This window comes from Colletotrichum godetiae, assembly GCF_030913485.1.
Source record: "Colletotrichum godetiae strain CBS 193.32 chromosome Unknown BDP55scaffold_2, whole genome shotgun sequence".
NCBI lineage: Eukaryota > Fungi > Ascomycota > Sordariomycetes > Glomerellales > Glomerellaceae > Colletotrichum > Colletotrichum godetiae.
The window spans coordinates 1,780,667-1,794,771 of record NW_026851250.1 but is presented as its reverse complement, the minus strand read 5'-3'; the positions used below and the strand labels follow the sequence as shown (position 1 = coordinate 1,794,771).

The 14,105-nt window shown below is 53.3% G+C and overlaps 8 protein-coding genes across 8 annotated transcripts; 4 read left to right on the top strand and 4 right to left on the bottom strand.

The window, feature by feature from the left end:
- Window positions 1–787: 787 nt before the first annotated feature.
- Window positions 788–1,341, top strand: BDP55DRAFT_139926 (uncharacterized protein). Its single transcript, XM_060565555.1, has one exon. It carries the CDS (start codon window positions 896–898, stop codon window positions 1,187–1,189), a length of 294 nt encoding a protein of 97 aa, XP_060436455.1. The 5' UTR covers window positions 788–895; the 3' UTR covers window positions 1,190–1,341.
- Window positions 1,342–1,662: 321 nt separating this feature from the next.
- Window positions 1,663–3,090, top strand: BDP55DRAFT_643874 (methyltransferase domain-containing protein). The gene is made up of 3 exons (XM_060573542.1): window positions 1,663–1,762; window positions 1,834–2,609; window positions 2,667–3,090. The coding sequence occupies exons 2-3, from the start codon at window positions 1,859–1,861 to the stop codon at window positions 2,834–2,836; spliced, it is 921 nt and encodes a 306-aa protein (XP_060436454.1). The 5' UTR covers window positions 1,663–1,762; window positions 1,834–1,858; the 3' UTR covers window positions 2,837–3,090.
- Window positions 3,091–3,224: 134 nt separating this feature from the next.
- Window positions 3,225–4,736, bottom strand: BDP55DRAFT_626250 (uncharacterized protein; the record flags this gene model as incomplete). The annotated part of the gene is made up of 1 exon (XM_060571612.1): window positions 3,225–4,736. One exon carries the CDS (start codon window positions 4,734–4,736, stop codon window positions 3,225–3,227), a length of 1,512 nt encoding a protein of 503 aa, XP_060436453.1.
- Window positions 4,737–5,388: 652 nt separating this feature from the next.
- BDP55DRAFT_643871 (malate/L-lactate dehydrogenase) lies at window positions 5,389–6,884 on the bottom strand. Its single transcript, XM_060573541.1, has one exon. It carries the CDS (start codon window positions 6,690–6,692, stop codon window positions 5,622–5,624), a length of 1,071 nt encoding a protein of 356 aa, XP_060436452.1. The 5' UTR covers window positions 6,693–6,884; the 3' UTR covers window positions 5,389–5,621.
- A 134-nt stretch (window positions 6,885–7,018) lies between these two features.
- BDP55DRAFT_139890 (fungal-specific transcription factor domain-containing protein) lies at window positions 7,019–9,588 on the top strand. The gene is made up of 4 exons (XM_060565554.1): window positions 7,019–7,247; window positions 7,306–7,400; window positions 7,455–8,502; window positions 8,558–9,588. Exons 1-4 carry the CDS (start codon window positions 7,149–7,151, stop codon window positions 9,557–9,559), a joined length of 2,244 nt encoding a protein of 747 aa, XP_060436451.1. The 5' UTR covers window positions 7,019–7,148; the 3' UTR covers window positions 9,560–9,588.
- A 29-nt stretch (window positions 9,589–9,617) lies between these two features.
- On the bottom strand, window positions 9,618–11,594 carry BDP55DRAFT_539803 (dehydratase; the record flags this gene model as incomplete). The annotated part of the gene is made up of 3 exons (XM_060568062.1): window positions 9,618–10,823; window positions 10,878–11,089; window positions 11,150–11,594. The coding sequence occupies 3 exons, from the start codon at window positions 11,592–11,594 to the stop codon at window positions 9,618–9,620; spliced, it is 1,863 nt and encodes a 620-aa protein (XP_060436450.1).
- A 451-nt stretch (window positions 11,595–12,045) lies between these two features.
- On the top strand, window positions 12,046–12,870 carry BDP55DRAFT_539874 (oxidoreductase ucpA; the record flags this gene model as incomplete). Its single annotated transcript, XM_060568069.1, has 1 exon — window positions 12,046–12,870. One exon carries the CDS (start codon window positions 12,046–12,048, stop codon window positions 12,868–12,870), a length of 825 nt encoding a protein of 274 aa, XP_060436449.1.
- A 236-nt stretch (window positions 12,871–13,106) lies between these two features.
- BDP55DRAFT_643863 (uncharacterized protein) lies at window positions 13,107–13,952 on the bottom strand. The gene is made up of 3 exons (XM_060573540.1): window positions 13,686–13,952; window positions 13,392–13,620; window positions 13,107–13,306 (listed from the first exon to the last, which is right to left on the bottom strand). Exons 1-3 carry the CDS (start codon window positions 13,912–13,914, stop codon window positions 13,183–13,185), a joined length of 582 nt encoding a protein of 193 aa, XP_060436448.1. The 5' UTR covers window positions 13,915–13,952; the 3' UTR covers window positions 13,107–13,182.
- Window positions 13,953–14,105: the final 153 nt, after the last annotated feature.

Sequence of the window (14,105 nt, the reverse complement as noted above, 5' to 3'; positions counted from 1 at the left end):
GGCCTCATCGACCGTGGCTGACGCGGTGACTGATGACCTCGATGATGCAACACCATCGTGTCTTTGTGTTGCATCAAGCCTCGTTGTACGGCTGCTTGCGACTGTCTTGCACCCCATGCTGTCAACAAAAGTAGCGTCAAAATCCAGGTATCGGCAGAAACTCCGCAATTGCGAAGCACGAAATGTGGAAAAAAGGCGTCAGGAACAACGACGAAGAGATGGAAAGAGGGACAAAGGAGGGGGGGGAAATCAGGCTCTGAAATGCCCTCGAAAGTAAGCCACAGTGACATTTTGAAAGGGCGCATTTGCGCTGTTGCTCTCGTTCGAGTGAGCAGCTGCGCCTTGCCAGAGGGGCAGCGATCCGCGCCAAAATCTAGGCAACGCATGGAGATGCAGCCAATGATGACGATCATGTTGACCGAAATTACCCTTACCCTCCTTCGAAAACGACTCAAGATGGCAGTCTGCGAGACTGAAGGATTGCGCAGCGTCGCGTAGCGTCGCGCAAGTGATGCGTGAGGTGTTCTTCACCCTTCCCCACGATTTATGTATTGAGATTGAGGAAGATCTGGAAAGCCTCACTGAGGCCAAACGTGGGCCAAACAGCGCGTTCGTGCCTTTGCGATTCCCTCAATTGAGCAGAACTTGCTGGAGGCCAACCGCGCAAGTCAACGATTGAAATGGCATCCTCAGGTTCCCTATATGTACGGAAGCTTTTCCGTGCTGTGGATATGAGGCATCTCGTAGATACTATCGCGAACATTCATCTTCCTACAGCTGTAGTCGTGCATTGCAATCTGCAAGAAATCAATCACTCCAAACACCAATAATCTCTTACCCCTTTTCTTCCCCACGATGTCTCAACGATCCGCACCGTCCGGCACCACCACATCAAATGGCGGGTAAGCTTTCGCCTCTTTGCCTCTCTGGCCCTGATCAGTTGGTCGCAGAAGGAATATCAATGCTGACGGGTTGTGGGGTTGGTGTGTTTAGAGCAGCTGCCTATTACACGGCGTCAGCGCCTCAAATGGACAGGTATCTTCGAAGCCCGATGGAGCTGCCAGAGAGGCTTGTCTCTATTGGGAACGGCACCTCATCAACGCGGACGAGTTCGAGCAGTCGCCAGCAGACACAGCGCTCCTTGACAGCGTGGGATGCGAGATGGACGCAGGCTGGCCAATCGTCGTGAATGACACCCCCCTAGCTTGCATGACGTTGGAAGACCGGGGTCATCAGGCACGATGTCAGCATTTCGCGCGAGACATACTCCGTAGATAAGGAACCAACACGGCCACCGCAGGAGCGAAGACGTTTGAAAAGGTCGAATGGTGTGAAGTGCTGATGAAGCCAATGTTGCGATTGTGTGTGCACAAGTCGAGTAATACTTGGAGCCGCGATGGATGTAAAAGGAGACAAGACACAAGAAACAAGAAGAGAGAAGAGAAGATCACGCAAACAGAGAGGGGGGGGGGGAGAGAGAGAGAGAGAACTGTCAAAGGAAGCTGTCTAGATCTAGACACCGAGGAGAGTTTGGTGGGGTTGGTGGGGTTGCTATGTACGATAATGGCATCAACAGCTTGTCACTGTATTCGATAGATGCATATACCCGGCTGAATAATACCTCTTTTCTCAATCGGCATTTCGGCCATTCCCTGCGAAGCTCCCACTTATAACCCGGCCAGCCCTCGTCGGACACACCACTTTCCAGGTTCCCTCGGGTATTTCGTTCTTCTGATTGTGTATATAACCCAGTGTTCAGTCTGTAAGCTTCCCCTGAGCCCTGAGCTCGTTTCCCCTCACCTGCCAGATTCCCATTTCTAACACACACCACAGATACTACTCTCTCACACGGCGATAGATGTCTTCCCTAGCTGAAGCAACCGCAATCTTCTGGGCCCTCGTAGGCCCCTGGATGTTCCTTCTAAACGCCTTCTCCTACCTTCCCCCCACTATCCTCCGCCTCTTCCGCGAGGGAGACTATGCCGCCCTCACCACCCCCTCCCGCGTCCAAGACGCCTGGTTCTCCGCCTTTTGGGCCTGGCTCGGCCCCAACATCCGCGTGGGCAGGTCAGAAATGATGGTCGCTCTGCTAGAGGGCCGCGTCACGGACGGCAAAGTCGTCGAGGACCCCGTCCACCCGCCCGTCAGCGGCGTCGTGCTGGAGATCGGGCCCGGGTCGGGGATGTGGGTAGACATCTTCGCCAAGGGCCGCGAAGGTGATGAGAAGAAGAAGTCGGCCGACGCAGCGGCTGGCATGGCGCGCGGCGGCGTCAGGAGGCGCGTCGCGGAGGGTGTGAAGAGAGTCTACGGCGTGGAGCCCAACACCGAGGCGCATCCCGCGCTGAGGAAGAATATCCAGGCCGCAGGGCTGGAGGGCACGTACGAGATCGTCCCCACCGGCATCGAATCCCTCTCCGACCCGACCGCGTGGAATGGTAAGATTGAAAAGGGAAGTGTTGACTGTATCGTCTCCATTCTCTGCCTCTGCAGCATCCCTGAGCCGGAGAAGAACATTGCCGAGCTCTACTCCTATCTCAAGAAAGGAGGCAGGTGGTATCTGTACGAACACGTCGAGGTGATGCAAAGTCGACCCATACGCCTATATCAGCGCAAGTCAATTCGAGGAGAACGACTTAGGAGTCTACATCGATGCTAACTAATGCTAGGTATCGTCAACCTGGTTTGGCCGCGCGCTTTGAACGGCTGCCAATTATGCCGCAACACTGGTCAAAACCTTAGGTCCGCAGGATCATGGGCAAACATCGACGTTCGTCAGCCTCAAGATGAGACATGGTTTCAAATAGTGCCACACATCTTCGGAACTTTTACCAAGTGATCCATGGCACAGGAGAGTCGACCAGGCGCTGGGCCGACCACCAATGGCCGGCCTGGGGAAATTCACATCATAGTGCAGTTATGTTTGATAACGGGCAGGGGTTTTCTCATGTCGCCATCGCATTGCAATTGCATTCAATCATGCTGGGCATAAGCGATGCTCATATTATGTGACTTAGGTAGCTAGCTATACTGCTCGTCCCCATTCACCATTAGCGTGTACCTCAACCCATCACTCATGACCGTTGTGCCCTGATCAACAGGTGATTCACACCAATCGATGCAACAACGTGGTTTTTTTGCACTGCGTACACCAATCGCCCCCTCGTCTTTCAATCCGTCAAACTCCAGCAAACCTTTGGGTATCCTTTGCATCAAATCTCCGTAGTCTAGTTCAAAGCACCGGATGCATTAAAACGGGAAATGATGTCTCCAAGTGTTTGAAATAGCTTATGTTCGCCAGACGGAGAAAGACGGAAGTAAACGGATAAGCCAGCTCGGAGCAGCCTCCAGGTGCCATCAAGGCCGAGTGTTCTGTAGTCGATTTTGAAAGCGTCTACTAGGTCCTCTATTTTTGATGGTGTGGTGGAGAAGATGTCGTAGATGTCCTCAGCTCCTTCAGTTATGGTCTGGATGTCAGCTGCGGTGATTCTGGCAAGGTAATACTGAAACGCATTGGTAAGTTCCTCCAAGTCGGCATTGCCCTTCAATATCGAATCAATAATTCTCATAATTGACGGGATGTGATCACAGATCGGGCTGCAGAGCTCCTCGCAAATGAACTCCAGAACAGCTGAATGGAGAGCATTATCAATGACAGCAAGACTGCCTTGGTCGTTTGAATGCCCCGCCCGGGCGGAGGTGCCGCGGCTGGTCTCGGACAAGTCTGGTAAAGCTGGGCGATTGAAGTCCTCAAGACCTTGGCCTGTGAGAAAAGCCTTGTATAGCCTCGCGACGTCGGCAATGACTTCCATGGAAGACAGAACGAATTCCATGACAGAAGGAATAAAGGCACACGTGGGAGGATATCGCGTGCAGACGCGTTCCATAGCGTTTTGGATTGCTTGGACGGCCTTTGGCGGCGTAAGTCCAGAAATGTCGGAATGGTGACACCGACTGGAGACTTGACACCAGATGGAGCCAATGGCATCGTTGAATGCGTTGTCTGAATGAACTGTCTTGGAATTCAACATCCACGGCAGATAGGGGCATCTGTCTGACTCAGGATGATCTCGACACCATCTCAGATACTGGTGCCAGGCTGGGAGGGAAGGCTTGGCCCCCGTGCAGCGAGTTCCATCAGAGATTGGAGTGGGAGAAGGCGAGCTGGTGATGCTATGTCGGAGACTCAAGCGCCATGGGCAGAAGGTAAGTTGGGAACAATCGGGATCCGTTGCGTGATGAAAGCACCAGGCGCACTGAGCTTTCACCTTTTCCAAGCATATGGTTCTTAGCAAAGAGGTACACGGCGTCATTTGAGGGCGTACCGATGCCTTGGGATAGTCGACGGCTGGTGGTTGGCGAATGGCCAAAGTAAAGTTGGTCGTGGGAGATTCAGCGGAGCAGCGGAGACTACTGAGTCCGCCGTCAAAGACGCAATTGTTCCCTTTGCTATCTTGGACGACTCCCGTAGCATGAATGTGGCAGAAGCCATCGGTTAGGTGCCCGTTGACAGGTCCATGGACCAGAGAGACACTGAACTCGTCAAAGTCAAGGTCGAAAGTGCCGAGGATGAAACAGGTACGATCTTCGTGCTCCTTATGGTCTTTGGTGCCTTGGGGGATAATGTTGGAGACGCCTCTGGGAGTATATGCTTCTTGTGGTAAAGGAGGCGACACTGCGGCAACCAGTGAAGCTGAGCCAAACAGCAACGGGGCCGTAGCGAGAGTAGTGAATCTCATGATGGATACTGTTGACAACGGGGGCTCCAAAAAAGAACGATAAAATGAATGGGTATCGGACGGAACGGAAGTTGTGGGTGGATGATGGAGATGGAGATGATGATGATGTGTGGGCGAGGAAGATGATGTGGGAAGAATCGAGGTCTGGTCGACCACAAGCCACCGAGCACTTTGATAGCCTGTTCAGCGACACCTGCATTATTGGGAAGAAGGTTTAGCCGTTGATTCAGTTTGACCTCCTCCTAGAAGCAAATCGTTGCCTAAGGAAGGAAGAGGTGGTTGGAGATTCGGTTTTCTAGGAAAGGGGCAGGGCTGACTCTCTTGCCGAGTCTGTAAGATAGTCAAGTTGTCTTTCGGATTGAGAAATAGCCATGCTTCATTCAGCAAGGCACTCTCAGGTTCATGATACGTACTTTGAAGCGATAGGAAGGGCAGGAAGATGGCACATTACGCTGGATCCGGAAGAGGGTATCGATGGCCTGGGAGAAAGACACGGCTCATACCAATGGCTGCCATAATACTCTTCAGAAAATGTCTGTGCCGAATGTCGTGAAATAAAACTTAACTCGATCGCCGTTTGACAGTTCTAGGCTATATCTGCAACTATATCTGCCTTTCTCTCCTCAATACCAAATAACGAACAGAATACGTGGACGGTGACGACTTGAGAATAAGGAAGCTTGCTGGTCTCAGCAGTCCAACCTGGTCAACTACCTCTCAAGATCACCAACAAGGCCAGAAAAGAAATTTCTTCAACCTACCTACTAGCTCCATTCGAACTGGAAGCCATGCAACATAATTTTGCAAGATCCCGTTCGATAAAGACTCAATGTGATGGGATGTCGCGCACTTTCCCGGCAGATGCAATCGTTAGAGCGATGTATTTCATGCAGCTACCTGAGTTACCAAAGGTTTAGCGCCTACTCTTGTTGCCTCCTCGTTGAGAGCGTCGATCTCGGCCTGTACTAAGGGTATGCCTGTCTCTTCTCTCTCCTGTTGTTGCAGCTGTTCAATCTCACCCGGAAAGTATATCCTATCTACTCCTGCCGCCTTGTCTGACCCAACAACACGCTGGTAGAGATAGGCCATCCTTTCGCGGAAGTCGTCGAGACTCATGAAGAGGTCTGGCTTGATGGCGACTAGGAAGTGACCGACGTCCGCCGGTCTTGAAGGGTCGTACGGGTTAGTGACGTGACCGGCGAACGCAGAGCCAGAGAAGACACCAGAAAAAACATCCATCATGATGGCTAATGCCGAACCCTTGGGACCACCCATCGGCAGCATGACACCTCCCAATGCTGCCGTGGGATCATCCGTAGGACGGCCCTCGGCATCCAGCGCCCAGTCCAAAGGAATCTTTTCGCCGCGTCTCTTGGCCTTGTAGATTTTTCCTCTGGCAGCAACTGACGGTGCCATGTCCAGGATAAACGGCTTGTCCTTCCCCGGTGCACCACAAGCAATCGGTGAGACACCCATAAGCTTGCTCTGCCCGCCCCATGCCGGGAGCGCAGGACTCGAGTTGGTGAATACCAGGCTCATCATATCCGCATCAAGGGCCTGCTGCACCACCCACGCACTCATGCCAAAGTGGTTGGAATGCGACACGCTTGCCATGCCAATGCCGAAAGTCTTGGCAGACTCGATGGCGGCTGCCATGCCCATCTCCGCTGCAACGAAGCCGAAGCCGTTCTTGCCGTCGACGTGCGCCACAACGGGTGTGACCTGCTTCAACTCGGGTTGGGCAGTGGCGTTGAGTACACCCTGGCGGACGCGCTCCATGTAGGAAGGAATGCGGTTCATGCCGTGGGTGTCAACGCCGCGAAGATCGGCAGCGACGAGGCACCGGGCGACAATCTTTGAGTTTTCTTCGGGGACACCATTGCCTTTGAGGATATCTTCAACGAGACGGCGGGCCTCAGAGGCAGCCACGGGTATCTTTTGGGCCTCGTCGGCCATCTTGGCGAATGCTTGTGCGGAATTTAAGGCGCAGAGTTCCCAACGACGTGGCGTGCGAGATTTAGAGATGATGTGGAGTATTGCACGACGAGTTCGATTGAATAATCAACGACCGGATTGATTGAAGACGAGTTAAAACACCCGAATATAAAATCTTCCCTCTTGATATACCAAGGCAATGTGAATGGCGTCATGAGGAAGGAGGCAGTTGAGCAAACGCATTTGCACGGAGATCAGCCGACGGTGCGGGCAAACCCCGGCACAACAAACTGACAAAGGATCCGAGGCCGCGGGGTTTCCCCGCACCACATAGCAGTCCGCAGTCTCCCAACTTCATCCTCTGTTCCACCTCGGAGAATTCCCGCCTCGCTCCCTTCAACCTACCCAAACACCACATCGCTCTCTTATCGTTATGACGGAAACCAGCCAAGCACTGGCTGTCCTGAAGAACGCAATATGCCCGAAGAAGCCAGCTCCCGGCCGACGACCCGCCAGGCCCGCAGAACCGCGCGGTTGAGACTCGCTTGCTCTCGGTGCCAGCGGCGGAAGATCCGTGTAAGTGGACCTCCGGACCCCGTTGAAGACAGGATGGTGCTAAGTGGAGGTCTGATAGTGCGATGGCCAATTGCCCGCATGTAACAACTGCAAAAAGGCCGGAGTTGCTTGTACCGACGGCGAAAGTGTCCGCCTTCGGGATCTTCCTAGAGCGTATGGCCACCCTCAACGCTCGCTTCTGGGCAGATTTCTCTAACATTCAGCTAGCCAAATTTCGAACTTGATCGATAGGGTTAAGTGGCTCGAGAGCATTGTAAGGGAAAGATGTGCGGACGTCGACCTGAGCCAAGGTCCGTCTGGAGACTTTGACATGGAACTCGACGGTGATGAAACCTTTGCGAGGGATTCCACGATCAGAGTCAACAGTGCATCACCTGAGGATGGTCTCAACCTCACAGGCAGTCATCCTCCGCAAGCACAGCCGATGCAAACTTCGGAGCCAGTGCAAGCCACTCAGATCACCCGCTCAGGGCCTCGTTTGGTCGACCCCATTGCTAGCAGTACGCTATCACACGAGATCGGCATGGTGTCGTTGGGTAGTAGTCAAGACCCGAAGTATATTGGGCCGTCAAGCGGATACTTCCTCGCCCGACTAATGTTGACTTCGAGTCGACAGGATGACCAATCTTGGCCAGTCAGGGCCGGACCATCGAATCCATCCATACCAACCGCTCTGGTTGAGGCAATGCATGGCCCGATGTCACTGCCAAGCAGACATCACGCTAGACAGCTCGCAGACAACTACTTTGATGTTATCAACTGCCAGTTTCCAGTTTTGCACCAACCTAGCTTTATGGTTTTGATGGATCAAATGTACGAGAGCGGGATTGACATGGAGTCAACTCCCACAGGGGCCTTTCAAGTATTCATGGTCCTCGCTCTGGGGTCCACGGTGCTCTCTCGTCGAGTGAGAGCACGTCTTCCTGGAGAGTCATATTGCCTCTCTGCGATGCAATATTTCGATCGGATCAGCATTGACAGCTCGATTCCGGGACTACAATGTCTTCTGTTGCTCACAATATTTACGATGCATAGCTCCAACATGCGTCTCAATGTTTGGTATTTGAACTATCAGTGCATCGCTGCTGTCCTTGACTTGGGCCTACAGCGCGACATCAACACCAACGCAGGTATCTCCCTTCTCGAACAAGAGATGAGGACTAGAATATTTTGGGTAGTTTTTACGCTGGATAGAATGGTCGCAACCATGATGGGACGCCCCATTGGACTGCGAGACGAGGCATGTGATCTTCGGGTATGTCCATCTCAGTACAGGTTCTGTCACCCGAACTTGGCTAACATCCTCTTAGCTTCCCCAGCATCTAGAAGATGCCTCTCTGCAGGGATCACTCCAGCCACCTGCCCATAAATCCCCGGGTCATATGGGCTTCTCAATACACCTGTTCCGCCTAGCAAAGCTCAACTCAGAGTTCAAATACGTTGCGAATAGCATTATTCGCGACACACCACGTTACGCCTACCCAGCAGTCATCGACATCAATGAGTGGCAGCAAGGAATGTTGGAACAGCTGGACGAGTGGTACAGCCAAATTCCCAACACACCCGACTCGGACTACATTCGCACCATCTGCCAGATCAGATGCTACGGCCTGCGGATGCTCGTTCTGCGGCCTAGCCCCGCCATTCCGAATCCATCGCCCGAGATCCTCAAGAAATGCTTCGGAGCCGCTCTTGAGGTCATCCGTCTCTTTGATCATCTGTACAAGAAGAATTTGCTCATACATACATGGAACACCTGTCACTCAGCAGTCCTCAGTATCATAACTATGCTCTACTGCCTGAAGATGGTGCCCGAAATAGCAAAGCACACGGCTTTAGATGCCCTCATGTCTGACTTTAGCGCCGGGTTAGGAGTCCTGGCCGCAACGGGCGAGCACTGGTCTGGCGCAAAACGTTGCCGCGACATCCTGGACGACATGATCCGGGCGACCATCCGATGGGTCAAGGACATTTCTAGCCAAACCTTCGATATAGAACCTCCTACTCACCGCCGATCTTTGCGATTAGATCCCGCGCATTCGCATACAATGAGCCCGTACAATGAGAATGCCAGCCTTGGTGGGGTGGAACCCCCAAGACTAAACTTCTCGGAAGGCCTTACCCAACCACTGTCGATGAGTTCCGCGACTGGAAGTAACTCGGAAAGTTTTCTCCATCAAGACCCATTCGAATCCTTTCTCGCCAACACTGCATTCGGCGATCTGATGCACACAGGTGACAACACAAATCTGGACAGCATCATGCGAGGCCTGTTTGATGACTTTATACCAACTTACCCGAGCTTCGCTTGATGGCCCTGTCTCTGGGCATGGACTATGCAAGAGCCAATTGGATTCTAATTGTCTAAGACTATTGGGATGGGCCATTCGCTGTGAGGAAGTCAAAATCAGCTCCCCCTTCTGCCTGCATGACGGAACGCAGGTATAGTCCCCGATAGCCGCGGATTCTCTTCTTCGCCACCCAAGGCGCATTACTGCCACCGTTCTCTTCCTCCTTGGCCAATGCTTCCTTTTTCTCGGCAATCCTTTGTTTGATCTCCTCGTCAGATATCTCAACCTTGATGATGCGTTGTTCTACGTCGCAGGTTATAATGTCGCCAGTTCTGACTATACCAAGAACCGATTCGGGGTCTGCCGCTTCGGGGGAGATGTGCAGAACGATAGTCCCGCCTGCTGTGCCGCTCATACGCCCGTCAGACAGGCGGAGCATGTCTTCGACTCCCTGACTTGCCAGCTTCCGAGGGATGGGAATAAGACCCGCCTCTGGCATACCTGGGTTGCCGACGGGCCCAATATTTTGAAGAACGAGCACACTATCGGCCGTCACCTCAAGATCAGGATCGTCAATACGAAGGGCCATGTCGGCGGAGCCAGCGAAGACGACTGCTGGGCCGGAATGCTTAAGTAGTCGGCGGTATTTTGACGCACTCTGCTTAGTGACAGCCCCGCCGGGGGCGATGTTGCCACGGAGCACGGCCAAGGCCGAAGCTGGATATAGAGGATCATTGAAAGGTTGAAGACAGTTGACCAAGCTATCACGGGGAATAGGGGTGAATGGCGTGCTCTCCAGCTCCTCTCGCAGCGTCTTGCCTGTCACCGTCATCGCGTTCAGATGCAGCAGGGGCTTGAGCTGGTGCAAAAGTGCCAGCATGCCGCCAGAATTGTGGAAGTCGTCCATGTAGTTCTGACCGCTGGGCTTCAGATCAACCAACAACGGTGTCTTTCTTCCGATTTCATCGAACGTGTCGAGCGTGATTGTGCCGGCTACAGCAGGGTGACGACCTATAATGGCCATCATGTGTACAACGGCGTTGGTCGACCCGCCAATGGCCTGCAGGACGGTGATAGCATTGAGGAAAGACTCGCGGGTCAGCAGGTCTTGCGGCTTGAGCTTCTTCTGGTGGAGGGCCACAGCCAGGCCTCCGGTCTGTTCGGCGATGCGCAGTCTTGTCGACGAGACCGCTGGGGCTGTGGCACCTTTGAACGGCATCATTCCCAGACCTACAAGAATACAAGCCATGGTCGATGCGGTACCCATGACACCACAGGTACCTCCCTGTCATAGCGATCAGCAAACGAGAGTCTTTTTGTAGTGACAGAATGCGCCTACTGTGGGTGCGAGCTCGTCGTTGATAGCCGAGATGTCTTCGATATCAATCTTACCAGCTCTGTAGGCAGCCCAGTTGTTGCGACAATCTGTGCAAGCACCAATTCTCACACCTTTGTGGCTTCCCGGCATCATGGGACCAGTGACCAGGTGTAGGATAGGCTTGTTCGCCGATATACCACCCATCAATTGCGCAGGCGTTGTCTTATCACAGCCTGTCCGGATCAGTCAACACTCATCTCATCTTTCAACCTAGCTGAACACAGCTCACGTACCTCCAATCAGAACCACTGCGTCACATGGCTGCGCCTTGATCATCTCCTCCGTATCCATACTCATCAGATTCCGCAGATACATGCTCGTCGGCGACGCAAAGCTCTCGTGGATACTGATGGTCGGGAAATCAATCGCTAAGCCGCCATTGAGCTGGACGCCGCGCTTCACGGCCTCGATCAGCTGTGGGACATTTGCATGGCACGGGTTGAAGCTCGAGTATGTGTTGACAATGCCAATAATGGGCCTCGAGAGCGCATCTTCACTGTACCCGAGAGCCTTGATGAAGACCTTGCGCAGAAACAGCGAGAAGTGAGCGTCGCCGTAGGACGTCAGGCCCTGCCTCAACCCCGCGGCGTTGGGGTCGATTGGCGTCGAGAGGTCATAGTCCCCCGTCACCGGGGCCTTGCCGTCTTCTTTCTTTGGGATTGATGCTTGGTCGCTCATATCTGCTGTGGTTTCGGGATCTCGGAGTCTCAAGCGACTCCTCGAAGGAACGATGTAATGCGACGGCGGGAATTACAATTCCTCATCTTATGGTTGGTCCGAATCAGACTTATCCGGAGTCGTGTTGTAGATGCGGGGACTCCGCATGTCGTAATCGTCCGGTCTAATTCGGTAATAACACGAGCAAAGGGGCCGAATCGTCTTCGGCGCCGTCGGGATTTCTCCGTCTAAGTGCTCGCGGACAACGGGGCCGTCGACGGACATGTCCTCATAGGACCTTGTGATATGCTTGATGCATAGAGCAGATAGGCGCATGCATCACTGTTACTTATACCCAGCTTCAATATGACTTTTTGTTCGGTATTTCAACAAATTCGCCGAGGGCTTCTCACTGCATCTTGAATATTGCCGCCCGCTTTTCCGCCTCCTTATCCGCCGAAATCCATCACCAATGCTCAACCTCCAAGGAAAAGTCGCCCTGGTCATCGGCCTCGGCCAATCAGGCTCAGACGGCTGGGGTATCGGCGCCGCCTGCGCCGTGACCTTCGCCGCGCAAGGCGCCGCCATCTTCGGCGGCAACCGCACCGTCGAATCCACCGCCAAGACCAAAACCACCATCGAGGAAGCCGGCGGCGTATGCGACGTCGTCGCGACCAACGCCACGTCCTCCGCGTCCGTCAAGGCGCTCGTGGACATGTGCGTTGCGAAGCACGGCCGGATCGATATCCTGCTTGCTAATGTCGGCGGCTCGCAGCCGGGGTGTGCGGCGAGCATGGGCGAGGAGACATGGGATGCGCAGGTGGAGTTGAATCTCAAGAGCGTGTATCTCGCCTGCCACCACGTCTTGCCCGTCATGGAGGCGCAGGCGACGGGCGGGAGTATTGTTTGTGTGTCGAGTATTGCGGGGATGCGGTATATTGGCAAGCCGCAGGTGGCGTATAACACGACCAAGGCGGCTGTGATGCAGTTTGTCAAGGCGACGGCTGTGGTGTATGCCGAGAAGGGGGTAAGGTTGAATACGGTTGTACCTGGATTGATGGAGACGCCGTATACAAGGCAGTTGGCGGAGAGGTTTCCAGCCTCGGATGGTAGCACCGGCGGCGGGTATGAGGCGTTCAAGAGGATGAGAGAGAAGCAGGTGCCGATGGGGCGGATGGGAGATGCGTGGGATGTTGCGAATGCGGCGGCTTTCTTGGCGAGTGATGAAGCGAGGTATGTTACGGGCCAGAAGATTGTTATTGATGGGGGGATCACTTCATCTACGGGGCGTACTTGAAGTTGTAATTCATCATAGTGTGCGTATGCTGTATCATCTACGGTCTCCCAGTCGTTGCCACGTAAGGTTGAGAAGTTAGTTCTTTATCAGATTCAGATTTAACAGCCTGAGGGAAGAGTTCTGAGACTGAAGTCAACAATGGTCTTGTTCGTGGTCTTCAACCAACACAAGCGTCTCACTTCATTCACATGCCTGTAACGAGGAGCAAAAGCTTTCTAAAGGTATTGATGAGAATTGTTGTGCTTGGGCTTGGGTTTCTAACAAGTCTATACTCTAATCGCAACATCCGACCTGTACCTGACGCCATTCCTCCTACGCCGACCCATTTGCTAATCCTCTTGCCATGAACTCGCACATATACTCGTCCTCCTGATCAACTTCAAAGTCAAACCTCGTCACATCCTCCTTGAACGGCCACAAATACGTGCTCGTCACTCTAGAATCCCAAAACTTGCTTCAGCTCCATGTTCGACTTCCTTACACTTGGGGTTCCTCGACAGAGAACGCGGGGTGGGGCTTACCTGTGGTGCTCCGGACTAGCTTGATACGCCTCTAGCGCTTCCCGATCTTGATGGAAGCTCAGTAGCGCGAATTGGTATCCTTTGCTCCTCTCGATAGGATCCGTGATGGAGGGCCCGCCGACGATGAGGCGTTGGTCTTTGACGCAGGGGAGAGACTTTAGGGTTTTGAGTTCGCGGACGAATGTGGACCTGTGTTCTTCCGAGACGTCGGGACGGAACTTGAACAATACTTTGGAAAAGGGAGGTCAGAATTGTCTCACGGAACGTGAGGGAGAGTAACGATTTGGGGGTTACCGATGTGGACTACAGTCATTGTGAAGACGTCTTGAGTGGGTTGAGAGAACGGGACAGTGTGTATGTTTTTCCCAAATTTCTTGACTGAGTGAAATTCTATTTTCTCTAGTAATTGGAAAATCGAACTAGGGAAATTGGAGGTGTTCTGGAGATTCGTCGATGGTTTTCGTGGCTGAATCGACTTTAGAACGGGTTGTGTTGTGCCCTGCCGCGAGTCTGAGATGGCCATCCTGGTGGTGAAAGTCACTAACGGGCGAACCCCGCAACCTGAGCCCACGGGCTCCACGCATCTAACGGACGAACCCCGTCGCAGCGGCTTTGATGGACGGACTCGATTCCGTGTAAGTCCGGTGTTCGAAGACGCGGAGATTTTTTTTAGATTTTTTTTGCGCATAGTCACAAAAAATTTGAGGAGCCATC